Source organism: Pelodiscus sinensis, chromosome 1 (assembly GCF_049634645.1).
Source record: "Pelodiscus sinensis isolate JC-2024 chromosome 1, ASM4963464v1, whole genome shotgun sequence".
In the NCBI taxonomy this organism is placed as follows: Eukaryota; Metazoa; Chordata; order Testudines; family Trionychidae; genus Pelodiscus; species Pelodiscus sinensis.
Genome location: NC_134711.1, coordinates 324,216,873 through 324,243,119, shown reverse-complemented (window position 1 = coordinate 324,243,119; position 26,247 = coordinate 324,216,873). Strand labels below are relative to the sequence as shown.

The window sequence follows — 26,247 nt, the reverse complement described above, 5'->3', positions numbered from 1 at the left end:
TCAGACTATGTGGGTGTTCCTTTGCCACAACTGGTAGAGGTCCGTGGTTTGGTGCTGGTGGCCCCACATTCAAGCCCTCAAAAAGCTACGGTTGAAATTGGCCCAGGTTCTCTTTGCTTGTAAAGAAGTCAGAGGAAAGCTGGGTGCTCTGTTGCCCTTTCCCCTCAGGATCTGCCTTAAACAGACCTACCCACCAACAACCTCTGTGATGGCTGTTGAGCATTTCCCACAAAGAAAAACATCCCATGCCGGCATGCTGCCTCAGTTTCCCTGTCCAACTCAGCCCTGCTCTACCTCCCTCCGCTGCTGTGAAACTGAATTACTGCTTGTAACAATCAGGCTTTGTGATCCAGATTCCCAGCCCTGTCACCTATCCACTAGGCCACACTGCCTCTCAGAGCCCATGGGAAATCAGCTCAGGGACATATTAGTATGTCTTTACTTGTCCGCCCAATGCACTAGCCCTCACTGAGTAACCATGTTGTCTTATTGCTTAGCCCCCAATCTTCCTCCCTCCCTTCCTCGTCCTCCCTCCTGGGGTCTAATCCCCCTTTTCCACCGTGCCTGTCTTGAGGCTGTACATTGTGCATTGCAAGGCATCTGCCATGCTCTGGAGCTCCGCAAGACCTGCATGGACCTGGGCCATGACCCCGGATCCATCCTGGAGTCAGGCTGGTTCCAGTTGCTCCTGTCCTTGATTGGCCGCTGGATGCAGGGGTGACCGGCCATGGGAGTTTGGCCGGAGACCAGCTGCTGCTGAAGCCGATGATGGCGTGTTTGGGGCTGGGGAGCGGGAGTCCATCTCCTAGCTGCATGGTTGACTGCTGTGTGCCTCTCTGGGCTGTCTAGGAAAGCTCCCTCCCAGCTGCCTAGGCGTTGCCCTGGCTCCCTACACACTCCTGGGACACAAATCCGCCAGGGCCCGGGAGTGATCCGAGAGGCAAGGAAGGAGTTAACGTGCCCTCGGGCAACTGTATCCCGGTGGTTTCACGCACCCGCCTCCAGCTCCTGTTGTGCTGAAATCAGCTGGAACTCAGGGGCATAGTGAAGGCGGGCGGGGGGGGGCAGTTGCCCCCGGGCGCCACGCTAGGGCGCGCGCAAGAAGAACGGCCAGGGAGGGTCTGACATGGCCACGGCTGCTGTGGTGGGGCTGGGCAGTCCCAGACCTGCCCACGCTATTCTCCCTGCGCTCACCCTAGTGTGGCCCCCGGGGGCAACTACCCCCCCCCCCCGCCGCTTCCCCCTCCCTACGCCACTGCTGGAGCTACAGGGCTGGGCCCCTCTTCGCATCCAGCCCCAAGTTCCGTAGCTGCTCACCCTTGCTAGGGTGAATGCTCCATGTGCCAACTCTGCTCCAGTGACGGCTTGGGAGGCTGATCCCCTCTGGGTATCCCTGGGATACGGCAAACTCCCCCCACAACATCCCCCCCTGCGGGCCAGGTCCCATTGAGCCCTCCGGCCCTCTGCAGAGGCCGTCCACCAAGGTGTCAGCTGGCCTGGCGTCTTCTTGGGAGAACGCCTCTCCACTGGCCTCCGAGCCCAGCAACTCGCCTCCCGGAAGCAGCCAGCTGGGGGAGCCTTCCAGGTGTTCCTGGGTAGTGGGAACATGGACAGCCCTGCCAATTCCTATCCCACTAGAGCCCAGCCCCCACGTGGGCCGCTGTCCCCTGCCCTGCGGCCCCACCCTTCCCCCAACATTGTGGCTGCTGGTCCCTGCCCAAAGCCAGTGCCTCCCTCCCCAGGGCACCAAGCAGCCCCAGCTCCGCCCTCCCCGGTGGCTGGGTCAGCAGGGCACCCCCAGCTTCCCCCTGGCCTGGCCCCTGGCCCCCCGGAGAAGCTGGGCTGCCCAGACTCCACGCATCTGCATGGCTCTGGGCACAGCCAGGCCAGCATGCCACAGCCCGAGCCTTCCCGACTGGCCAGGCATCATGGGCAGGGCTACCCTGACTGTTTTGGGAAGGCAATGCCTACCCTGGCCTAGGTTACCCACCGCCCATGCAGTCACTCTGACTCGTAACAGCACCTGGAGTGAGATGTGGGCCCCACTGTGCCAGGTACTGCGCATACACGGCGTCAGACAGTCCCTTCAGTGACTGGACAAGACAGAGGGAGAAGGGCTGTATTTCTGGCAGAACGGCCCTTCTGAACCAGACAGCAAGGGGTGAGCCAGCAGAGGCAGGACCCGAAACCAAGCGGACTCAATTGAGCTTCTCCAACAGAAGGCTACGAGGTGACTTGGTTGCAGTATCTAAGTCCTTTATGACGAGATTTCTGCTAGTTGCAGGCTCTTCAGCTGAGCAGACACAGGTAGCAGGATCCGAGGGCTGGAAGCAGGAGCTGGACACATCTGGTGTGGAAAGAAGATGCAATTTGTATACAGGACGGGGAGTTTAACCGTGGTGCAGCTTAGCCGGAGGCGCGGTGGAGTCTCCATCGTGAGACGTCAGCACATCAAGACTGGCTGTCTTTCTTAAAGATCGAAGCCAACTCAGCCAGAAGTTACGGGCCGGGGGTAGAGTTTATTGGGGGAGGGTCTGTGACCCATTGTGGCGCAGTTGGGGGCTGTCTGCTCTGTAACCAGGGGTCTCCCTGCGCAGTGGTTCCCACTGACTCACCCACATGTGGATTAACCCAGACACCTAAGCTCAGCCTGAGGAGATAACAAGGGATTCCCAGGGGAAGAGACAAAGGGAGAGAGGTGGAGACCAACAAAAGGTTTCGGGGGAAGGGTCAGTTGCAGGCTGGGGAACATGAAGGAGTGAGCCTAAACTGAGGGCTGGAGGTCTAGGAGGGCGATGGACCCCCTAACCCAAGGGATCTGAGGCATCCTGGCTCAGACTCCTGTAGCCACATCACATCTATGCTGTGCTGTATCCTGGAGGAGCAATAAACCCCCTCTATTCTACTGGCTGGCAGAGTCTGTTCTTGCTGCATACGGGGCTGCAAGATTTGGGGGAACCCCGAAACGGCGTCACACCGATGTCATGCCGGAGTTCAGGCTAGGTCATCAGAATGGCCCTGTCCGGATGTCACATCACAGCATCTTTCTATCCTTGTGGCTCTCCACTCCACGCACCCTCCATCCCTCTTTCATTGAAAGCCAACGAGGCGTCCTTGACACGAGTCAATTACCGACTGCCCGACAAGACGCTGCGTCTGTTTAAGCCCTGAGCTGACTCGCTGGGAAGGCATTTTTTGTGCTTGGCAGCTGGACCAGGGAGAATGCCACGTCGATCTCCCGGTGTAATATAATTAGATATTCACATTGGTTGCCTGCGTGGTGGGAAGGAAGGGGCATGTGCTTTCTAGAGACAAGAAGTCAAAGCACAACGCCATTCAGCCGGCTTGATTTTCACCACTTTGGTCCAGTCTCCAGGAGACAGTTCATACAGAGTGCACCACCAGGCGGAAGGGCGGCCTCTAAGCTAGAGAGGGGCACAGGGCAATGAACGGGACTTTAAGAGAGTGCTAGTGTTCTGCCTTAGGACTTTTTCCATCTACCCTTCCCTGTAATGTCTGAGTGCCTTCACCAAGTAACACTGGGGAAATAGCATAGTTCCCTGCAGATTTATAGCTTCAAAGGTCCGAAAGGACAACTGTGATCATCGGTAAAGCCCTGCGCAGATACAAAATTTGTATCTTCATCTGTGTCTGTATCCGCAAAAATGAGCCGTGGATATCTGCGTTCATAACTGCGGATGTCATTACCCACGGATAGAATGCAGACACCAATTGAAATGAATAGACAGCAGGTTTAAAACAAACAAAAGGAAGTTTTTCTTCGCTTGGCACACAGTCAACCTGTGGAACTCCTTGCCAGATGATGTGGTGAAAGCTAGGACTTTATTAGGGTTCAAAAAAGAGCTAGATAAATTCATGGAGGTTAGGTCCATCAATGGATGGGTAGTAATGGTGTCCCTAGCCCCCGTTTGTATGGAAAAGGGTGACAGGGGAGGGATCATGTGATGATTACCTGTTGTGTTCCCTCCCTCTGGGGCATCTGGTATTGGCCACTGTCGGCAGACAGGATATTGGGTTGGGTGGACCATTGATCTGACCCAGTCTGGCCATTCTTATGTTCTAATCATCTGGTCCAGTGGCTCAACTTTTCCAGACTCTTGTACCTTCTGATTTGTCTTGCGTGCCCCCAACTTTCACCTCCTTAAAAATGACTTGCTTACAACATCAGACATCAACATATGGACGTGTTCCAGAACAATGTGCCGACTTTCTTATTTTTAGTGTCTAGTCATAAAATACAGCGACTGGAATATAAACGTTGTACTTCTGTTCCAGTGTGTGGTCTGTAGAGCTGTATAAACAAGCCATTGTCTGTGTGAAAGTGTAGTTTGTATTGACTGTGCTAGTGCTTTCTAGGCAGCCTGTTGTAGCTGCCTATGAGCTGATGGAAAAACATCTGTGTCCCCCCAAGGGTCTGGGCCGGGTATGGTGCGGGAGAGGATTCTGAGCTGGAGGAGGGGTGCAGGAGGAAGTGCAGGGTCTGGGAAGGGGTTGTGACCTGGGACAAGAGTGCAGGAGGGGGTGCAGGGATCTGGTTGTAACTAGGGGTAGGGAATTAGGGGGCAAGGTCTGGGTGGGAGTTGACCTGGGGTGGTGGGGCAGAAGATTTGTGTGCAGGGGCTGGGAAGAGATAAGGTGGCAGGTTCGGGGAGTGGGTAAGGAGAAGGGCTGGGGTGCTAGAGGCTGCCTTTGGCCAGGAGGCGCTTACCTGGCAGCTCCCAGCCAGCAGGTTCCTCAGCCAGGCTCCCTGCCTTCCATGCTCCTGCAGGCCGCTCAGAGCAGCTGACTACAGGGGCCACATGTGGCTCTGAACGCTGCAAGCCCAGAAGGGGCGGGATACTTCACGCACTGCCTATCTTGCAAACAGGCCCCTCCCATTGGCTGGAAACCAGCCAGTGGGAGCTGCTAGGTTGTGCTGGGAGTGGGGCAGCACGCGAAGCCTCTCTCCCCTCCCTGTGGCTCGCAGCATTCAGAGAGCTGCTTTGAGCAGGGGGCGGGGCAGGCATGGGCCGGATCCGGCAGCCTGGTGGGCTGGATTTGGCCCACAGGCCGGATTTTCCCAGCCCCTGTATTAGACCTTTCTGTGCTCGACTGAAAACCCCATTAATAAATTGGTTCCCAACGTCAGTACCTATAAACGGATCCGATCACCCCCGAACCTTCTCTCTGTGCTGCTCAATAGACTCAGCTCCCCGAGTCTATCGCTGTCCGGTGGGTTTTTTGATCGAGTGTGTCTCGCGGCTCTTCGCTGAATCTCTTCAATGTATCGACAGCTGGAGCGTCCCCTGTTTTTGCGTCCCAGGATCTTGGTCACTCTTTTGACCACAGGGAAACTCTAGGAGGGAGCATTTTCTTAAAGGGATCAAAGGGAGTAGAATGATCTGGCTATCCCCTGGCTACCAGTGGAGAAACTGAGGCACAGAGAGGCTGAGGGTATGCTTAAGCCGACTGAAGTGAACGTGAAAACTCCTGTTGATTTCAGTGAGCTTTGTATGTGGCCCTAAGAGTCACCCAGCAGATCTTTGGCAGGCATTAGAACTGAGCACCTGTCGCCAGAGTCCAGTGCCTTAAACACAAGACCCACCTCCACCCCCTGCCCCCGGGGGCAGGCGACCGTCTCCCCATAATGAGCTTGATTGAGCATGAAATTGGAGGAAGCCCTCGCCTGTCCCCTGATAAATCAATCGGTTCGACAAACCGCGACGAGGCAGCAGCTGGCTCGGCTGTGAACTCGGGCTGCCGCGATCAGGGATTCAGGCAGACCAGCCCACACGGGCTCAGCTGCTGCCCTGCAGAGAGCATCTCTGTCACGCCAGGGAGCCCTGGGCTGCCCTGGCTGAAATGTACATTTCCCAGGTGCCCCCCAGCGTGGGCAAGTGTCGGCCCAGCCCCCCGCCGCGGCCTGCCCTCCGGGAACCCCAGTGCAGCATCCGATGCGGGCCAGGCCCAACGGCAAGCTTGGGTTATGCTGAATTGCTCAGGGAGCAGGAGGGGGTGGAGCAAGTAGGAGATGCCCCGTGGGCTCCCGGCTGGGGTAGCTGGGGCAGGCAGAGGTGCCATCTCCCTAACCACAGGCTCAGCTTCCTGCCCACCTGACATTTCAGAGGCCTGCCCATGCCCGTTGCCCGACCCCCGCAGGTTTTCTGGGTGTTCCTGGCTGGCGCACTCGCTTAGCACGCCCCGAATGCGGGGAGGGGACCTCTGTCCACACCCAGCTTCTGGCAGAGGGCACTTCTGTTGGCTATGGCCTGAGCAAAGACCTGAACCAGGGGCACGTCTACACTGGGGAGTTATTTGGAAATAACAAGGCGAACTGCCACGCCTGCCATTTCGAAATAACCATGCCTGCTTGTGAAGAGGAATGGGGCTATTTCAGGAGTGATGATTTCCTAAGAACCTGGTAGTGTGGCCATCACCTGGGTAGCCCATTAGGAAACCTGCTTTCCTTGCTTTCAACACCCAGTTGGCATCACAAGCCAAGTATGAGACACTTCCCACCCACTTAATCAGCCTCATTAGCACTGGTCCTCCCCCCCCCCCCATCCTTTTCCTGTTATAAATCGTGAGGGTCCTCCCTTTTCTCTCCACTCTGCTCATCTGAGGAAGTGGGTTTGGCCCACAAAAGCTCATGATACTATATTTTTTCAGGAAGAACGGCTCTTGTGCAAGAGGGGGGTTTTGCGCAAAAAGGAGCCGTCTACACAGCTCCTTTTTGCGCAAAAGCCTCTCACACAAAAGCAGCTGCTCATTAATGATGCCACTAGGCCACGCTTCCCATTCTCACAGGCCACTTTATATCTGTCCAGTGGTGGGACGGGGGGCGACTTGCAGTCACCATCGAGCGGGGCTGGCTCTGAAGCCATGGCCTCCACGGCCGAGGTCTGATTCTGCTCCGTTACAGCCGGCAGAGGCAGGAGAAACTCGGCTCATGCGTGCGAACTCCCAGGCGAACTCTCTCGGGGGCGTGACGGCTGTTTACAACACTCTAAGGCTACGTCTACACTGGCCCCTTTTCCGAAAGGGGCATGCTAATTTGACAGGTCGTAATAGGGAAATCCGCGGGGGATTTAAATATCCCCCGCGGCATTTAAATAAAAATGTCCGCCGCTTTTTTCCGGCTTTTAGAAAAGCCGGAAAAGAGCGTCTACACTGGCCCTGATCCTCCGGAAAAAAGCCCTTTTCCGAAGATCTCTTATTCCTACTTTAAAGTATTCCTACTGAAGTAGGAATAAGAGATCTCCGGAAAAGGGCTTTTTTCCGGAGGATCGGGGCCAGTGTAGACGCTCTTTTCCGGCTTTTCTAAAAGCCGGAAAAAAGCGGCGGACATTTTTATTTAAATGCCGCGGGGGATATTTAAATCCCCCGCAGATTTCCCTATTACGACCTGTCAAATTAGCATGCCCCTTTTGGAAAAGGGGCCAGTGTAGACGTAGCCTAAGTGAGAGCAGATTCAGGCTCAGGGGTGTAAATTTGGAGGGTGTCTCAGAATCGGGGCTGCACTGGCTTGCGTTGATGCCTGATGCTCCCCCGGCCTTCCAAAGAAGGAGCATTAACAATCGTTTAATCAACCTCCCTGACTCTGCTCAGGCAGGCCCCTGCTGTTGGCTCAGCCCCCGCGCTACACCCGTGTGCTTTGGCATGGGGCCGGGAGGTGTCTCTGAGCCAGAAGCGCTGGGCTGGGTCTGACAAACGCGTGTGCTTCAGTCCCTCGAAAGGCTGCTTGGCTCCTTTCCCCAGGCCGGCGGATCCATCGCCTCCACTAGGAAATCACGCCCCTCGCTGGAACCCTCTGGCCTTGGAGACCGGAGTGGGGCAGTGGAGATGGGACCTGTCGGATTTGCAGGTCCCCAGGAAATCGGCAGGTGGCAACGGCACCCATTCGTTCGGGGCTGGGGGGCCTGCCAGTGGCTGTGAGTTCAGGGGTGTCCGTCAGTGCCGCCTTGTGGCGATTACTCCTCTGTGTGCTCGGCTTCGGCGGGCCTGGCAGGGAGATCTCGCCGTCCTGGCTGCTCGAAGGCGCCCTGTTTCCCAGGGAGGCTGGAGTTCGTCTTCCCCAGCTGGCGTGGCATGAAAAGCTCCTTCTTCCCGGATGGGGAGTCGCAAGGGGGGATTTGCCCCAGCCATATTATCACTGATGCGCCAGGTGCCCGGGGGAGATTACGGGGAGGGGCTTGGGCGGGGTCTCCCTCCTGCCGCCTGTGCAGCCCGTGGCCCTGGTGCATCCAGCCGGCAGGGACTGGGATCCGCAGGGGGTCAGCGGAGGAGCGCAGCTGAGGGCCCCGCAGGAGGCAGAGCGCCGATAGCAAGGTGGGAAGGGGCAGGGAGGGAGGTTATGTTGCTTTTCTGCCCCTCCAAGGTGTCCACGTGGTAAGGGCCAAGTCCTGCCATCCTTCCTCACTCCACTGACCCTAATTAGCACAACTCCCGGGGCTCGGTTCTAGGGACTGCTGGGCGGTTCAGGGCTCGGCTCCCATCCCTGCCCTGCCCTTCACTCCAGCGGTTTAGGGGCAGATCATTAAGGGCCAAATGTGTAACGGTGTTTAGTAGGTGCCCAGTGAAGTTTTGCAAAGCACCAGCCTCAGTTTCCCATCTGTAGAATGGGGATACCAGCCCAGCCCTCGGTAAATCCATTCCAGACCAAGGTAAAGGGCCCCTAGAAACCCCATTGGTTGCGTAAGCACACTGCACAGGGCAGGCTGGTAAGAGCCAGGCATGACTCCGAGCGAGGCTGAGTTCTGTACTTTGCTTTCACCGACCAGTTCCAAGTGGAAACGCCTCTGGAGTCCCAGGCAGCCCCCGGGGGTGCCCCGATCTGTCTCCCTGGTGCACCTCCCTTGGGATAGGCTGCGGTTGAGAAACCCTCCCAGAATCTCCAGGGGAAGGGTGTGTTGGCTTATGACAGAGAGGGGTTTAATGAGGCACCAGGGGAGGAGATAACGTCACCCTCATGGGCTTGGCCCAGCCCGTCGCTCTCGGGAGGGGGACAATGGAAAAAGACCTTCCAGGCTAACGAACAGCCACGGAAATGGAAGCAGCTGCCCAGCCTTGGAGCTGTTTGAAATGCCGGCTGTAACTTTGCCTTGCCGTTTCCTTTTGGATCTGCAGGGTTTCAGATGGTGTGTGTGTGAGTGTGTGTGCAATCCCAATCCAGACACAATCAGGAGGTGCATTTCACACCTGCAGCCCCAGTGGGGGTCCCCGGCTCAGGAAAGCACCCCGCAGCCATGAGGCCTGAGCAGGGCCTGACACACCGGCTTGAAGCAGGGATGTCGGGCCCGAGGGCTGGTGACGGGGAATTGTTCAAAAAGTCCCAACTCCTAAAGCAGATGCCGTCGTGGGGGAGTATATTGGCTGTGAATGAATTGGTCTCAATGGGCCAGGGGTAAACTGAGGCAGGAAATCAGAAGGATTCAAGCCATCAGTGGAGGGAGGTTCTAGAGTCGCCTTCCATGGCTTTGGCAGAGGGTACTGAGTATTGTGAATTCCACTGGGTTTAACACTTACCGGACGCTATAAAATACTGTGGGTGCATTCAGTGCCCCTGCCATGCTGCGGGATGCGCCGGGCTCACCCTGGGTACAGCGCCCTGCCATGCTGTGGGATGCGCCGGGCTCACCCTGGGTACAGCGCCCTGCCATGCTGTGGGATGCGCCGGGCTAACCCTGGGTACAGTGCCCCTGCCATGCTGCGGGATGCGCTGGGCTCACCCTGGGTACAGTGCCCCTGCCATGCTGTGGGATGCGCCGGGCTCACCCTGGGTACAGTGCCCTGCCATGCTGCCAGACGCGCCGGGCTCACCCTGGGTACTGTGCCCTGCCATGCTGCGGGACGCACCGGGCTCACCCTGGGTACTGTGCCCTGCCATGCTGCGGGATGCGCCGGGCTCACCCTGGGTACTGTGCCCTGCCATGCTGCGGGATGCGCCGGGCTCACCCTGGGTACAGTGCCCCTGCCATGCTGCGGGATGCGCCGGGCTCACCCTGGGTACAGTGCCCTGCCATGCTGCGGGATGCGCCGGGCTCACCCTGGGTACAGTGCCCTGCCATGCTGCGGGATGCGCCGGGCTCACCCTGGGTACAGTGCCCTGCCATGCTGCGGGATGCGCCGGGCTCACCCTGGGTACAGTGCCCTGCCATGCTGCGGGATGCGCCGGGCTCACCCTGGGTACAGTGCCCTGCCATGCTGCGGGATGCGCCGGGCTCACCCTGGGTACAGTGCCCTGCCATGCTGCCAGACGCGCCGGGCTCACCCTGGGTACAGTGCCCTGCCATGCTGCCGGACGCGCCGGGCTCACCCTGGGTACTGTGCCCTGCCATGCTGCCAGACGCGCCGGGCTCACCCTGGGTACTGTGCCCTGCCATGCCTCGGGATGCACCGGGCTCACCCTGAGGCGAGGCCCAGGCCCAGCAGTTCTTCAGAAGTCACTAATGGTTTTGGAGCGCCCATAAAGGGGCCTGGGAAATGTTTTGCACCCACCGTTGGACAGTCAGGCCAGAATCACTAATCAGTGCCCAGAATCACTAATCCCCTCCCGCATCTCTCACCCCAGCTCAGACCGGGTATCTGTCCACTTACAACTCCCCCCATCACAGCATGGGAGCGCCTCCCCCACTGCCCTTATCACAACCCCTCCGTCCCAGAAGAGGCACGACGGGGGTGAAGAGACCTGTCCAAAGGCGACACACAGAGCCACTGCCTGGCCAGGACTGGAACCCAGATCTCCTGGGTCCCCGTTCGGTGCCCCGTCGGCTGAGCTCCTTCCTACCCGGAGCCGGGGGATGTTCTAGCTCAGAGCTGCGTCTGCAGGCCTGTTGGTGATGTCTGCTCGCCGGGGGGAGGCCTGGGACGCGAGCCCTCGAGACTGAGCGTGACGCCTTCTTCCCCTTAGGAGCACGTGTACCTCTATCTGCTGGACGGAGAAGCCAGGCTGATCTGCGAGGACCCTCTGCACGAGCTGCCCTCCGAGGGAAAGCTCAGGTAAGCCCAGCTCTGTGTCCAATTGCACAATAACCCTTCACCGAGCCCTTTGCTGCATTGTGCCTCTAAGCAATTAGCTGCTAACGAGAGCCGGTCGGAATGTCTCCCCTCCCCCTCCTGCTCCTCTCCCCCCACATCTTGAACACGGGTCTCTGCTGTGCCAGGCTGCCCTCCTGGCTGCAAAGTTACAGTAGCCCCCTGTCCCTGCTCGATCTGGTCCAAATACGCTGTGTCAGCGAAGCCGAACCATTTGTGTACGTGACATAGAATGTTTTCAGCAGGGGCGCAGGGCAGAGCCCACCCTGTCTCCCCAGCTGGGCACCCCGGGAGCTGCCCTGAGCCAACCAGCTTTGAGGATGATGCCAGCTGTCGCTACCGTTGAGCCTGAGATGCGCCCTCCATTCCAGCCCTCTTTATTTTCGTTTTCCTGAAGGCTAAAATTTCCCAGGCTCGGTCTGAGCCCGAAGCTGAACTTGGCGGGAAAGGTTTGGGCCCCGTCGTGTCGGCTGCTTTTTGCGCTTCAGTTTTTTTCAGCTGAGCGCTCTGGGCTTCTTTGGCGGCACGGGAATTCGGAGACTCCCTTGAGAACTTCAGGCTTATTGGGCCAAAGACTGGTTTGTGGTGTGGGGGTTTTCTGATGAAAGGAAGAGTCGGGGCTTGTGTAAGTTAACAACACGATGGTAGGAACTTCCAGGGGCCGCTGTGGTAGCCGTGGTCTGGGAACGGTGTGAGCCAGTGAAGGCGGCAATGTTATACAAAGCCGTGTGATTTCCATGCTTTCTAGTGGTTTAACAGCCCGCAGGACTGGAGCAACTTATCTAAGGTCCTGGTGGATTTGTCGTCCCTTGCTGTCTTTAAGTCCAGAGTGGGCACCTTTCTGGAAGAGATGGTGTTGCTCAAACGGAAGGCCTGGGCTTGATACACAGCTTACGGGTGCGATTCCCTGCTCTGGGCTAAGCAGTAGGTCAGATGAGATGGTCCTACTGGCTATTTCTATGAATCTAATGGAACAGGGATTTCTCTCTATGTGATTTTTCCCTTGGCAAGTCCACTGCTGCATGGCCCCAGAGCAGAGATAGTGGAAGTGATAGGGACTTTTTTTCTCTGTGTATATTATTCACCACCTTCTACTGAGTGGAATCAGCACTGTGCATCAGTGTGTCATAAGCCCTATACTGTTGCCAGCTACTGAAGATCCTCCTACGGCAGAGGGCCAGGTTTCTTTCTGAGCAGGAGGACCTTCTGCTGCTCTGTAGCTGCAATAAGCAGTGATGCAAAGTGTAACGATCAGCATGGAATCCCCAGAGCCCTGGGGTTTGTTATGAGACGTCCTCGCTTCCTCTAGCGATTTGGTTCTCTAGAATAAATCAGCATCGTTTCTCCCCAGGCCTCGTCTGCTTCAGAGCTGCTGCAGCCCGGGCAGGAGTTTGTTAGGAAGCAGCCGGCTTGCTGAGTAGCCCATTAGCCAGCGATCAATGGAGTCGGAACAAAGCTGCGTTTAGGCATTTTAATTCCTCTCGCTCACCCCGCTGCCGACCGCCTGTAGCATGAAATCCCTCGCGAGCCGATCCAATGGAGCAGGGGCAGAGTTACAGACACAGCACTTGCCCCCCCATTTGCCTGTCACCGGGAATTGTTTGTTTGATTGATTTTTCCATCTGCAAGGGAATTTACAGCTAATGGGAGTGAAGGCTGAGGCAGCGCCCTAGGGACAGTGAGTGAGCACTAGACAAACTTCCCGCACGGCCCAGCCAGTGCATCTCAGTCCTGGTCTTCAGCTCCACCCTCTGCTATTCCAGGCCTGGCCATCACAGGGGCCCGATGAACAGCTGTTCGCTAATCCACAGCCTCTTGCAGGATTCCTGCTCGGTGGGTCCTTTTCCAGCTGCTGGCAGCCCTTGGTAAATCTGAGGCTCCCATCAGCGGGGGATCTGAACAGCGCTCAGACTCTGTAACGTCAGTCCGTAGTACTGCTCTCCCCTTTTTAACAGACAGGGAAACTGAGGCCCGGAGAAGGGATGTGACTTACCCAAAACTCACGCACTAGAGCTGGAGTAGAACCCAGCAAGGGGGGCAGAGTTTGCCCCATGCAGGGCCAGATTAAGGAGGGGGCTAGCCAGGCAGCTGCCGGGGCGCCAAGCTATGGGGGGGGCGTCCGATGGCAGATGTTAGGGGCGCCGCATGCCCGATTGCAGCTAAAAGGCGTTCAGCATGTCGGGGGCGGGGCCATGCATGCGTCATGCGCCTACTGCCCGGGGTGCAGGAATGGCTCGAGCCGGCCCTGGCCCCATGTGTACAAGTTTCACTTCACCCACCACTGAAAGGCAACCACCTCTGGGGTGCAGCGTGGCAGCTGATTTTCCTGGAAGGGAAAGACCGCCCCCTGTAGGGCAGCACTGGATTTTCCATTAATTCTTTAGCCCTGCTAAAGATCTCTGCATCGCAGACAGCTTGGGAAAACATTCCAGTGCCTGGGTGTGCCAGTCATGCCCATCCTAAATATGGCATGGACAGATGGATGGAGAGCAGGGACAGAAAGGGGGCCGTGCCCTGGATTTTTTATTTACTATGTGCATCGGCAGGAGCATGGAAACAGGCGCCTTGTTGCTTAGGCATCCTAGTCCTCTGCTTTTTGTGACCTCGTTGTCTCTGTGGCAACAAATTGTGATGCCAAAACAAAGAATTGTGGCCCCCACAGGGTGGGGAGGGGAGAGGGGATTAAAATGCCCAGGGGATGCTGGTTCAGTGGACGAGCAGGCTGGGGAGAAATGCAGTTTGTTCCGTTCTGAAAGCAACAGAGCTAGTGCCGAACAGATGGCCTGCTGTCCCCATGTGCAGCTAGAATTAGCTGGGCAGCATGTCGGGGACATGCCACTGCTTCAGCTCTGCTCTGCAAGATCTTCAGACCCCCCCGCACCTTTTGCTGGCACTAAAACCTACATCATAAGAACGGCCACACTGGGTCAGACCAAAGCTTCATCTAGCCCACTATCCTGTCTGCCGACAGTGGCCAATGCCAGATGCCCCAGAGGGAGTGAACAGAACAGGTACCAGGTGATACCTCTTCTGTCTCCCATTCCCAGCCTCTGACAAACAGAGGCTAGGGACACCATTCCTGTCCAACTTGGCTAATAAGTATTGATGGACCTAACCTCTAAGAATTTTTCTAATTCTTTTTTGAACCCTGTTAAATTCCTGGTCTTCACAACATCCTCTGGCAAGGAGTTCCATAGGTTGGCTGTGCACTGTGTAAAGAAAAACTTATTTTTGTTTGTTTTAAACCTGATACTTATTATTTCATTTGTCGACCACTAGTTCTTATGTAATGGGAACAATATCTTTTCCTTAATCACTTTCTCCTCACCAGTCATGATTTTAGAGACTTCTGTCATATCCCCTCGTGGTCTCCTCTTTTCTAAGCTGAAAAGTCCTAATCTTTTTAATCTTTCTTTGTATGGCACTTATTCCAAACCCCTAATCAGGTTTGTTGCCTTTTCTGAACCTTTTCTGATGCCAATACATCCTCCTGCCCCAGAAGCACAAGCTCCTTCATCATGCAGTAGAGGAGAATCTCCAGCAGCTGCCCACAGTACAAGATCTATGACACACAGCTGGGCAGTTCCCATCCTACCCAGCAGAGGACAGGGCTGACATAGAGTCAATAGACCATTCATCCCAATACTCGCATAACCCAACTTTGGCAGTGTGAGTTCTTCCCATTCCCTGACTCTAGTGCTAACTATGTTTGCTCTTTACGGCTCCCAGGGAAGGAGAGGGCTCCATTAAGCAATAAGCCGAGAGAGAAGAAGGCAGAAATTAAATTGTTCCATTCAGTGACTCAGTGCCCCCTCCTTTAATTTCTTCGCTGCCATTTATCTCCAGTTGGCACCGGCTACGTGAAACGCTGTCACCATATTAATAAAGTCAGGGAATTTTATAGCTCTGAGTTGCTGGGTTTTAACCTTGGTTTTCTGGTGATTTCCGGGACGGCACTGGGGAGGTGGAGTGATAAATGCATGAAGATTGGAAGGCACTCAGATGTCAGAGGAATGGAGCTGTATAAATTCAGTATGAGAGACTGGTAACTGAAGATAAGTACCTCAGGGTTGGCAGTGTAATGATAAGAGAAAAACTATTGCAAGCTCTAACCTCTGCAGCACATTGTTCGAGTTTCCCAAGTAAGGAGCCTTGTTTCTATGCAACGCACCAGTAGCTGTGGAACTCCCTGCATCAGGAAATCACTGTGGCAAATCATGAGAATACCACATGATAAGAGCAGAGTCAGAAAGACTTTTCATTCTTAGGCCTGATCTTCATGCAGATTTTGTACTCGTCTAACCATGCCAACCAAGGAGGTGATAGTTATTTTTTTACTGATATCCTAAAACTGGTACAATGCCTCTTGTGAGTGCAGTTCCAGGGTCTACTCTGTGCTCTCTAGGGAATGGGCCTCATCCCTCTGCCTAGACATGGGCTCTTCATGCTGGTCTCATGGTGAGCAATGCAAGGTGGTGTGTTCTGTGCACGCCCGGTCATGAGTTCTGGTTGCTGAGACGTTGTCTGAGCACAGCTCGTTGCCCCTGGCTTGGATCTTGACTAGGGATATAATAGTGTAGTCAGTCAAATGTTTAACCGATAAGCAAAAGCTTATCAGTTAATACTACCAACTCCATGCATCCTCCCTCAGCTCTGCCAGTACATTTTTAGAGGGCTGGCCAGCAGCCTGGCTCAGTCCCGGCTCACACCAAGTCCTGAGGGCTACCCCGGCTGCGGCTCTGCATTAATAGTATTTTAGGAGCTGGCAGGCAGGCATCCCAGCTCAGTCCCAGCTTGCGCCGGGTCCTGGCAGCTATGCCCCGTTGTGGCTCTGAAATAAAACTTTCCTTGCAGAGCCTCCCGGGACCTAGCACAAGCCAGGACTGAGCCAGGCTGCCTGCCCGCCAGCTCCTAAAATACTCTGAGTGCAGCGGGGTAATTGCTGGACATGGGATGAGCCGGGACTGAGGGCTTGCGGCGCTCTCCCTTAGTGAATCATGGGGTCAACAAAACTGTTGCCGACTACAGGATGGACAAATGACACATCTCTTAACATCCCTTAATCGTCACCCACTCCACGTATTGCTGAGCACAGCCCTGCTCACCTTGTACATTTCAGTCGCCCTTCGGCTGCTTGCTCCCTGGCTGGCAGGGGCTGGCATGGAGCGGGCCCTCCCAAATGCCAATCCAAGAGACTTTTCAGGCAGAATGAACTGCCCTGGAGATGCCTATGGACCAGGTGTGGCAGGCGCAGCAGCAAGCCCTATGGAAGGGCTACAGTCCAGCCCTGGAGTGAGGGACGAAGAGTGAAGGGATGCCTCTGTCTCCCCTGGGTCTCTCTGCCAGCATTATCTCAGCCCCAGCTGTGGGCGGCTCTAACGGCCACAGACAAGGGCTGAGCATGTTGCTCCTTGCGGGGGGGCGGGGGTGACAGTCAGCGCTGGAGACAGGACCCCAGATGGGGATGGACCATCGGCCTGGCTTGCTCATCGGTCCCTGTGGGTGCACCTCCGGTCTGGGAATACTTGGGCCCCTGCTCACAGCGAGTGCCAGATAACAAAAGGGGAAACCTCTGTCTAGTTCGCCCCTGCTGGGGCTGCCACGGCAGGCTCCATCTTTCAGACAGCCTGTGCTGCGGCTGTCCTGTGCCTCACCCCGCTGGGTTAGCAGGGAGCTGCACGTAGCACGCTGCCCACTGGCATCTCATTGGTTCCTGGGGCTCCCCCCACGCTGTCTGCATCCATCAAGTTGGTCTCAAGTTGCAGTGGGGGAGGTCTAGGTTGGATATTAGAGAAAACTAGGAGGGTGGTGAAGCACTGGGATGGGTTCCCTAGGGAGGGGGTGGAATCTCCATCCCGAGAGGTTTTTAAGTCCTGGCTTGACAAAGCCCTGGCTGGGTTGATTGAGTTGGGGTTGGTCCTGCCTTGGGCAGGGGGCTGGATTTGGTGACTCCTGAGGTCTCTTCCAGCCCTAGGATTCTATGATCAGCTGTCTCTCAGCTTCCGTTCAGCTCTTCCAGGCAGGCACCGCCCGTTAGTTCGGTGTTTGTAGGGTGCTCTGTACAATGGGTCCCTGATCCCTTGACAAAGCCCAGGCTGGGATGATTTAGTTGGGGTTGGTCCTGCTTTGGGCAGGGGGCTGGACTTGATGACTCCTGAGGTCTCTTCCAGCCCTAAGATTCTATGATCCAGGATCTGGGACCCGGGGGCTACTCCAATGTAAATAGTGCTTAGGAATATTCATGCATTCAGAGCCTGGCTTTCCCGAGGTGCTGAGTGCCCCTGTGATGGGGTGGACCAGGCCCTGCGACCAGAAAAGGGCCATAGAGAAGTCCTCCAAGGAGGCTAGAGTGGCTGCAGAGAAACCAGCCAATCAGGGGCCAGACAAGCTTATAAGAAGAAGCTGCAGGACCCGCTTCAGATCAGCGTGCGTTTGGAGCCTTGAGGAGGTGTAGACCATGGCTGGCTGGCTGAGAGAGCAGCACCACCGCTATGGAGAGCTCCATGCGGAGAGCTGAGGTACGGGTGTAGCCAGTGGGGAAACAAGACTGAGAGCAGCAGAGGGGCACTAGCAGAGGGCCCCAGTTGGAGGTGTACCCTGGAAGGGGTTGTATTTCACACGGGCTGTGACTTGGCCAGAGGGCTGAGTAGCCACAAAGGCTGAAGCACAGGTGGTGCAGGCACAGGCCCTTGGCCAGACAAGGGTGCTCGTGGGTGGTGAGTGACACCCTGTTACAGCCCCTCACTCCAGCAGGTGCCCACTGCAGCTCTGGCTGCTCAGCAGCTTTGCAAACCAAGCCTTTGCAAGGCTGCATTAAAGCTGCCTCCATCCTCATCCTGTGTCCCTAGCTCTTACCTAGCTCTCTGCACCCGCCGCTCCCAAAGCACTTAACACAGGGAGTGGGGGCATCCTCTTCATGTCACAGATGGGGAAACTGAGGCACGGAGGGCTCAATCAGCAAGGCAGTGATAGAGCCAAGGTCTTGGTCTTCCTGAAACTCATTGATTCTCCCAGCTGCCCTAGCTTGTCCCACATTCCTGGGCAGGGCAGGGAATGCCTCGGTTGCTCTAAAGTCCTGTCCGGGCACATGGAAGGGAACACTCCAGGGTGTTCACATCCATCACCAGATCTCTGTGGCACCAGATATTGTGGGGCAATGAATAAAGCCTGGGACAGGGAGGCAAGAGACTCTGCTGTTGTCACTGCCTCGCCGTGTAACCTTGGGCAAGTCTCGTCCCGATCCGTGCCTCGGTTTCCCTACCTGTGAAGTGTGTGTGTGTGTGGGGGGGGGGTGACACCAGGAATCTATGCATGGGGAGCACTGGTTGTAAATGTGAGTCTCCTACGTGGGCTGATTTTCCTTGGTACTTAAAACAACTGGATTGTGGAGCTGATTCAATTGACGTTCCGACCCGGCGACTGATCCTTGTGGTTAATGGCCCGTTTTGCTGCATCATCGGGAGACGGTGACCTGAATGTTCCCGCGCCGGGAGCGCCACGAGCCGCCAGGCCGGGTTTAATTAAACTTTTAAATGACATCCGTGTGAAAATGCTGCTGTGGCCTCGGGGAGCGGCTCCTGGCTTTACTGAGACGCGCAGTACTCTGATGGGATTATGGATAAATTATTCAGGCCCTGGTGGGGAGGGAAGCTGCACCACGCGGCCGCGCCAGAGGAACAGAGCCATTCCTGGCCAGGATAGATCCACCCAGCCCGGCGCTGTTCATACCCAGGGCCTTGCTCCTCCAGCCAATGGCTGCCGGCATGTGGGGCACCCGTAACTGTGGGACCCGGCTTATGGAGCCCTCCCCACGACTCTGTTCCCCAGGAACGGCGCCCGGCGTTGCTGGAGTTTCAGCCTTTGCACCCACCCTCAAGGCAGGACCAAGCACTAAATCAGCGGTTCCCAAACTTTTTGGCATCACGCCCCCTTTTTGATTTTGAGAAACCCTCACGCCCCTTCCCCCCCCCCCCAATAGCAACAAAACTTGTTGAGCAAAAAAAAAAAAAGGAACTGACCAGGGCTGAAAAACAAAAATAGCAGCAAAACTTAGGGAGAGAGGATGGACGGGGAGGGGGGGGCGGAACTGGGTTGCCTCGCGCCCCCCCTGGAATTTCTTCACGTCCCCCCAGGGGGCACACCCCCCAGTTTGGGAACCCATGATTTAGATCATCCCAACCCCCACACCCAGGGTGGGAGGTGTTACCCCCATTTTACAGATTAGGGAAACAGAGGCATAAAATGACTAGACACAAGGAGGCTGTGGCCATGCTAGGTCTCCATCCCAGGGAATCCAGCTGCCGATCCAGTCTCTTCACTGCCACCTAACCCTATTCCCCGTACAGCCTCCCTCGACCTGCCCTGACGTGGAGGGAGCAGCTGACGGGGTGTTCAGCGCTTACCTCCCCTTCATGCCTTGTGCTCACTAAAACCACCGGAGGGGAAAATATGCTCAGGCTGGAAATCTGAGCTCTCAGGGGGCAGCAGCTGCTGTGCATGGAATTTCCACGTCCGGCAGTTTCCCGATGCGGTAAGGGACTCAGCGGCGTCCCCCGAGTGAGCGATCTGCCCATTCGGAGTCAGCCTTTCTCTGGGATCGCTGCACCAGATGGCGCCTGGTCGCTCTCCCCCCGTTCTGAACGGCGCACGCTCCCGCACAGTCTGGCTGCTCTCTGCCACAGAGGGCTGCACCCTAGGGAACAGTCTCCATCTTCGCCTTCGGGCATAGGGGGTGAAACTGACCTAAGCACTGGACCTTGTGCTGGCTCACGCCCAGGGGTGACTCCAACCCGGCATGCATCTCCTGTGCAACGTGTGAAACAGATCCGCGCTGGCGTGATGCAAGATCCAGAAAAGTGAAATGAAAGGGCGGGTTGACAAGCAGGTCTGAGGAAGCAAAGGAATGGCGGGCGAGCCGTGGAAGCAAAAGTCACTAAGCTGTGCCGTGCCTCAGTTTACCTATCTAACCTGGGGATCGGAAGGGTGCTTCAGAAGGCACGAGTATGTACTGTATTGCCTGCCTTGCTGTTCTGCTTGCCCGGTGCTGCAGAAACCTAGGCCTGGGCCAGATCTGAGCTTAGCGGTGTAAATGCAGGCAGGGCTACGAAATGCTCTGAAATCCATCGGTGGGCTGGAAGGGTGCATCTCAAAAAGGGGTCAGTTCCTGTCCCCTGGGGACTGTGAATTAGGGGGACTCCAGTTGTGCTCCGGGGGATGGAAAGCTGGAGAGCAAGCCCGTTCCTCACTCGCCCTGCTGGCCCTCGGGGCTGGCTCTCTGCACCGGGCTGCTGGCTCTCCCCACAGCATCATGTGATGCCTCTGCCCGCATGCAGGAGGGGCACACCCCTTGGGTTACCTGCCCCGAACTGGGATGTGGCGGCCCAATTACAAATCTGGGTGTGGTGCCCTGGTAACAGCCAGCTGCCCATTTCAGCCTCTCCGGACTCACACCAGTGCAGCCAAGGTCAGAAACTGGCCTAGAACGGCGTATCCGGGCTGCTGCACGCTAGCCTCGATCTCCGCGGCTCAGCGGGGCTACTCCGGATCCCCCCAGGGCACTGAGAGACGGGCCCACCCCTTCCAGTTCCCTGTCAGAGAGCGAGCTAAGAGCCAGCATTTTTGTAGGTCCCTCTCTCTGCTTCAGGGCAGTTTCCTTCCTCTAGCAGCGGCATACGGTGGCAGGACTGGAGAGGAACAACCACCGGGCCCCTCTGGACAAACAGCACTGGCTGAGGAGCAGGGCTGAATCCAGGATTAACCCTTTCCTCATGGATGCTCCCAATGCTAGATCCTGCTCTGCCGCCCTGGTGTGAGTCCGGCGGTAACGCCATGGAAGGAACAGTGACCCGCAGCTACGGGCCCTGTAAATCCATCCATCCCTGGTCCAGGTCTGGCCATAGCATTGGAGCAGCTTAGCCTTTGAGCATATGTATCCCCACATCCTCCCCTTCCCCATTGCAGAGAAGGGAAACTGAGGCACGGCAAAGCTAAGTGACATGCCTGCAGTCACGCAGGAAGTCTGTGGCAGAGCCAGGGAGCAGAAACGGAGCCTCCAGCTTCTTAATCGTTTGGCGTAACCACTGGGCTGGGTTCCTGAACCCCTAGATCAGTTTCCCGACTTGCTGCACCCTCTTGCCCGAGAGGACTCTGTCCCTGAGTTGTTCCATAGGCTGGGCAGAGCTTTTCCAGCTCTCTGAAAGGGGACTCCTCTCCCTACCAGTCTTGCCAGGTCAGTCAGTGCCCAGTTTCTCTACAGCCCTGCGTGGGGGGCTGTGAGGCAAACGAAGAGCTACCCCTGTGAATAGAACAGGGTGGGCACCCGGCTGGGCTGGGCTGGGCTCTGCTTTGTTGGCCTCCTGCCTGCTCTTGATAATTCGGTTAGCGGGGGATTAACCCAGCACGCAGTGCTGGCTGGGAAGCAGCTGAGGGCATGAGAGGGGCAGCTGGCTCGTTGCATTGCCCCCAAATTTCCGCTCCACTGAGCGCATTATCCAGATTTTGGCCTCCCCTGCATGGGAGCGGGGCGTCCAGGGCCTGCCAGAGCCTGCAATTTGGGTTCTTGGGACGTCAGGACACCCAGCGGCCCTGCTGGAGCTTTCAGTGCTGTGCCAGGTGCTGCAGGCGCACCCAGTGAGGGAGTTCACAGCCTCCCTGGACAGGACGGACGGAGGGAGCCTCCTCAGCCCTGTTCTGCAGGGCCAGGGCGGCTGGTTAGTCACACCCGCGTGAGCCGCCAGGTAGCCAGCTCGGCACACGTTCCTTGTCACGCGTCTGTCCTTAATGGTTGTTTGTTCTGCTCCGAATTACCTCCGATCTGGTGACAACCCTGCGGTAAGAGGGCGCGCCCAGAGGTGGCCACGCTATTCGTGTGCGGCCTCGCCGGGACCATCACGCACGCCATGCTGGCTCTCTGACGTGGGACCTGGCATGGCGCCTTGTTTACTTGCTCGGGGTTACAGGAGATTGTCAGGCAATGTCCCAGCTTCCCCGCCACAGCGGCGCTAAAAGCCCTTGGGCAAACAGTCATAAAAGGGCGGGTGTCGTAGAGGGTCCCTAGACACACACCCAAGGTGTATCTCTTGTGTACACCAAGCCATAAACCACTTTTCCGCACAACCAGGATCCTGCTGTGCAAACAGCCATAAAGGAGATAAGTGGCCACCCGGCAGGTCTCCAGTAAACCTCTCGCTCTCGTGCCCTGCCGTCGGTGCTTGCTGGCTGGATGAGCCAAGAAGCCAAGGCCTCCTTCGGGAAGAGGGGCCCAAGACCATGCCCCCGACTTGCCCACCATATCGAATTCCCCACGTCATACCCACCCTACACCCAGCACAGTGTCCCGGAGCAAAGCTGCTCTCCTGGGTTGGCCCACGAGCTGCCGGTAGGATGGGACGGGGACCTTGCAGCCTCCATGTGACAGCAAAGGAATTTTCTCTCTGGCTGAGATGGCACAAAATCAATAGGAGTAAACAGCCAGTCCCAGCTGCTGGCTTATTGACAGCAGGTGATAGCTGGGGGAGAAAGGGGGAGGCAGAGACAGGCTGGGTGGGTGTGAGTCTGCTGTCTTGTCTCACCTACATACAGTTTGCCAGCAATGTTCTAGCCAATGTTTTTTTATCCATGTGTGGAATAAATGTTCTGTACACCTGTGGCGGAGGAGAAGCTGGAGTGTCTAAGAGGGTTGCTTGGGAGGCCCATGGTTGGGTGCCTTATAGAGGTAGCCCTGGATCTGAGCACTTTACCCTGATTTGATCTCTGTGCCCCCAGAACCTGCTACGTGGGGTCTCGTCTGTCTTTTCATCGCTACCTGTGTCTGCACTGCCCACGGCTCTGCTGAGAGGGTGCGTTGTCAGACCCCTGTGCCAGCAAACCGTGCCCACGTAGACCAGGGCTGAGCCTGAGCTGTCCATGGGCCCAACGAGACAGGCAGGCTGTTTACCCAGGCATCTGGGGATGGATTGAAAGGGACCCATCGGCGTTCGTACCCAGAGACGTCCGTGCCCCTTGCCTGGTGGGTTGACTCTTCCATCCTCTTATCTAATTTCCTAGGGCCACCCTTCCACACAGTGTCCTCCCCAGGGCACAGCAGGTCTGGCTGTGCCCTGCACTCCGCACGCCTCCACCAGAGCACCCTTGCATCCCTCCCCACTCCGCTGGGAGCCAGTGGTGCACCAGGGTGATGCCGCTGGGACACGGCCACCAGGGGCTGACTTGAGACCCGAGCCGGGGGCCGACCTGCAGCCCATTGCCGGCGGCCCTGCGAGCAGAAGGCCAGGCTGCCTTGGAAAAGGGCTTTGCTCACAGTGTAGCCGTGCTGTGTGAAACGGCTTTGCAAACCGGGTCAGAGCCTCCAGATCGCCCCCGCCGCTGCCTGTCCTGCAGAGTGAGTCGAGGCACCTCCGCTCCGGGGCTCCCCTTTGCCCTGCGGCAGGGAGAGCAGAGGGCGCCGACGGGGCTGTGACCCCGCTGGTGCTGTGCTCACTCGTCCGTGGTGCTGCAGGGTCCAGCATTGCCTGAGCCAAGCCGTTCTCGGAGCACTGCTCCCCGCTCCGGGCAGAACCCAGCCCTGAGAAATCCAGGGCCCGGGGCCCGGCCCCTAACGCAGACCCCAGAGCAGAGCTTTGCCACGACTGGGGCCAGTGTCCCCTTCAAACGTCTGCCAGGGCTTAAAACTGGAGCCGGAGCCTGACTTTGGCAGGGAGGGGTCTGCAAGGCCAATCAAAGGGGGACGTGGGTCGTTAAGGGCGGGGCACTAATTGGAGAGGAAGGCAGGGCTTGGGGGTCAGGCACAGGGCTGCACGTGGGAGATCTGTACCCAGGACCAGGCTTCCCAACGGCTTTAGGCACCAAAGCTGCAGCTCGGCCCCACGTAGGTTTTTCACAAGCCGAAGCCACTTTAGGCAACAAAGTGCCATTGAGCAGCGATCCCGGGGCCCAGCCTTTATCTGTCCTCTCTGCAGCTACAGCGCAGAATCTGGCTGGCCCTGGTCTCCCTGAGCGATCTTGGGCCACTCCCTTGATCCAGCCATGCCTCAGTTTCCCCTCTGGACAGAGGGACGATGACCTTCCAGCGCCACTCACGTCTGGCCACGCTGGTGTTGCTCTGCTGAGCCCTCCACTGCCTAATCCTGGGCAGGCCACTGCCTGGTGGAACACACATCCCTGTGCCTGGCACCCACAGAACGCTTGGTCCTTGGAAGCCAACACCTCGAGGAATAAGGGATCTTTTGGAAAAGGCTTTATTTTCCGAAAGATCCCCGTCTAGACTGGCGCTTTTTTCCGGCAAAGCTCTGAGCTGGAAAAAAGCGGCAGCCATGTTTATGCAAATGAAGCAGGGGGGATTTAAATCCCTGCTTCATTTGCAACTGCAATGTGTCTAATTTGCATCCCTTTTACGGAAAAGGGATGCAGTCTAGACACAGCCAGGGAGTTTATTGCTTCTCCAGGATACAGCAGAGCACAGATGTAATCTGGTTACAGGGCAGGGCTAGGATGCCTCAGCCCCACTTGAGACTGGGCCCCTAAATCCCAGCCCCTTGCTTAGGCTGCTTCCTCCATGATGCAAGACAGAAACTGACTCTCTTCCATCCCTGCCCCCCCCCCCAGACGGGTTGGTCTCCGCCTTCCTCCCTTTGTCTCTCTCCCTGGGAGGCGACCTGTCGGACAGGTTGGGAGACCCTTGCCTAGTGACTCATCCGCTGTCCTGTTGGGCCGTGCTACAAATAGCCGCCAGTGGAGGTCACCACTGCCCAAGCCCAGCAACCAGCAAGGCACCACCATACCACACTGGCTTATAGAGCAGACAGCACGCCCCCACTGCGTCACAATGAATATCAGCAGAACTGACTTAAATGGGGCCTGCGTGGTGTGTAGTCTTGCCTTAATCTTTGTATTCAGGCCCGTCAGTATGAAAAAGCTATTTGCATACATTTGCATGTATACGCAACCACACTTAAGTTGCGGCCCTCAGCATGTGCTGTGAGTATCATTGTGGCCCTCGGGACTTTCAAAGTTGAGTAGCCCTGGTCTAGGTGATGCTTGGTCCTGCCGTGAGGGCAAGGGACTGGACTTGATGACCTTGCGTGGTCCCTTCCAGTTCAAGTGTTCTGTGATTTTTACTGGTGAGGCCTCAGCTGGAGAACTGTCTCCAGTTTGGGAAAGATGCAGACAAGCTGCAGGGAGTCCAGAGAAGAGTAAGAAAAATGATCCACCGAAGGGAGGACAAGAAGCAATGGGCTTAGTTTATAGCTGGGGAGGTTTAGGTCAGATATTAGGAAAAACTTGGTCACTCTCGGGAATTCTCTCAGCAACAGGTTTCCCACGGAGGTTGGGGAATCCCCATCACTGGTTTTAAGACCAGGCTGGACAAACATCTACCAGGGCTGGCCTAGGTTTTCTTGGTCCTGCCTCAGCAGACAGGACCTCTCAGGGTCCCCACCAGCCTGACCGTTCTCTGATCCATATGTCTGTGCTGCACCTGGCACAATGGGGGCGTGAGCTTGGCTCATTTAACAAAATAATTTCTATTATTCCCACAGTCCTTCTTGTCATATTAAATTATCCCCATGGAAACTAGTGACCCCTCTCTCCCTGGCAAATGCCTCTTCATTTCCTTTTCCCCGCGCAGGGATAAGAAGCGGATGCCAACGAAAGCCCCAGTAATGACAGTAAATTAAAAACCCAGATTTTAATTTGTTCTCTCGACTTCAGGGGAGCAGGGACAAAGCGACTCCGCATCTGACAGCTCATCGAGGTCTCCACGTGAACGAGCGGGACCTTGTTGAAATTCACAGGCGCCGCATGCGTGGCTGTCGACTGACCCGTGCAGCTATGTGGGTCTAAAAGGGAAAAAAAACCAAGGAAATGACAATGGCTTGAGAAAATATCAGAGCCCGCTTCTATTGATCCGCCTGCTTCATTCGCCCGTTGGCTCCGTCTGGGCTTCTTTCATCTCGTTTACATCCTCAATGAGCCGCTGTTAATTGCATAAACAAAGCAGATCTGAGGAACCGGAGACAAATTGAAACTTGCCATGGAAAGGAACGAATCCCACCCCAAATGCCTTTGCAGTTTGGGTCTCTCCCATCCCCCCCACAGCCCCACAAGTGCCACAGTGGAAAACAAAGCCACCGCACATGGCGTCTGGAGAGGCAGCTTGGCTTTAATCTCTCTTTGCGACGCCCTCGGCGCCTGGCGCGGCCAGCTGGAGGGTGCAGG

The 26,247-nt window shown here is 56.6% G+C and overlaps 1 protein-coding gene across 2 annotated transcripts in view; it reads left to right on the top strand.

Moving 5' to 3' along the window:
• Positions 1-26,247, top strand: part of PDE2A (phosphodiesterase 2A) — a 362,760-nt gene that overhangs the window by 243,185 nt on the left and 93,328 nt on the right. For both annotated transcript variants that reach the window (XM_075919627.1, XM_075919628.1), the window contains one exon: positions 10,910-10,998. In XM_075919627.1, coding sequence (XP_075775742.1) covers positions 10,910-10,998 — 89 coding nt within the window. The remainder of the gene's footprint in view (positions 1-10,909; positions 10,999-26,247) is intronic.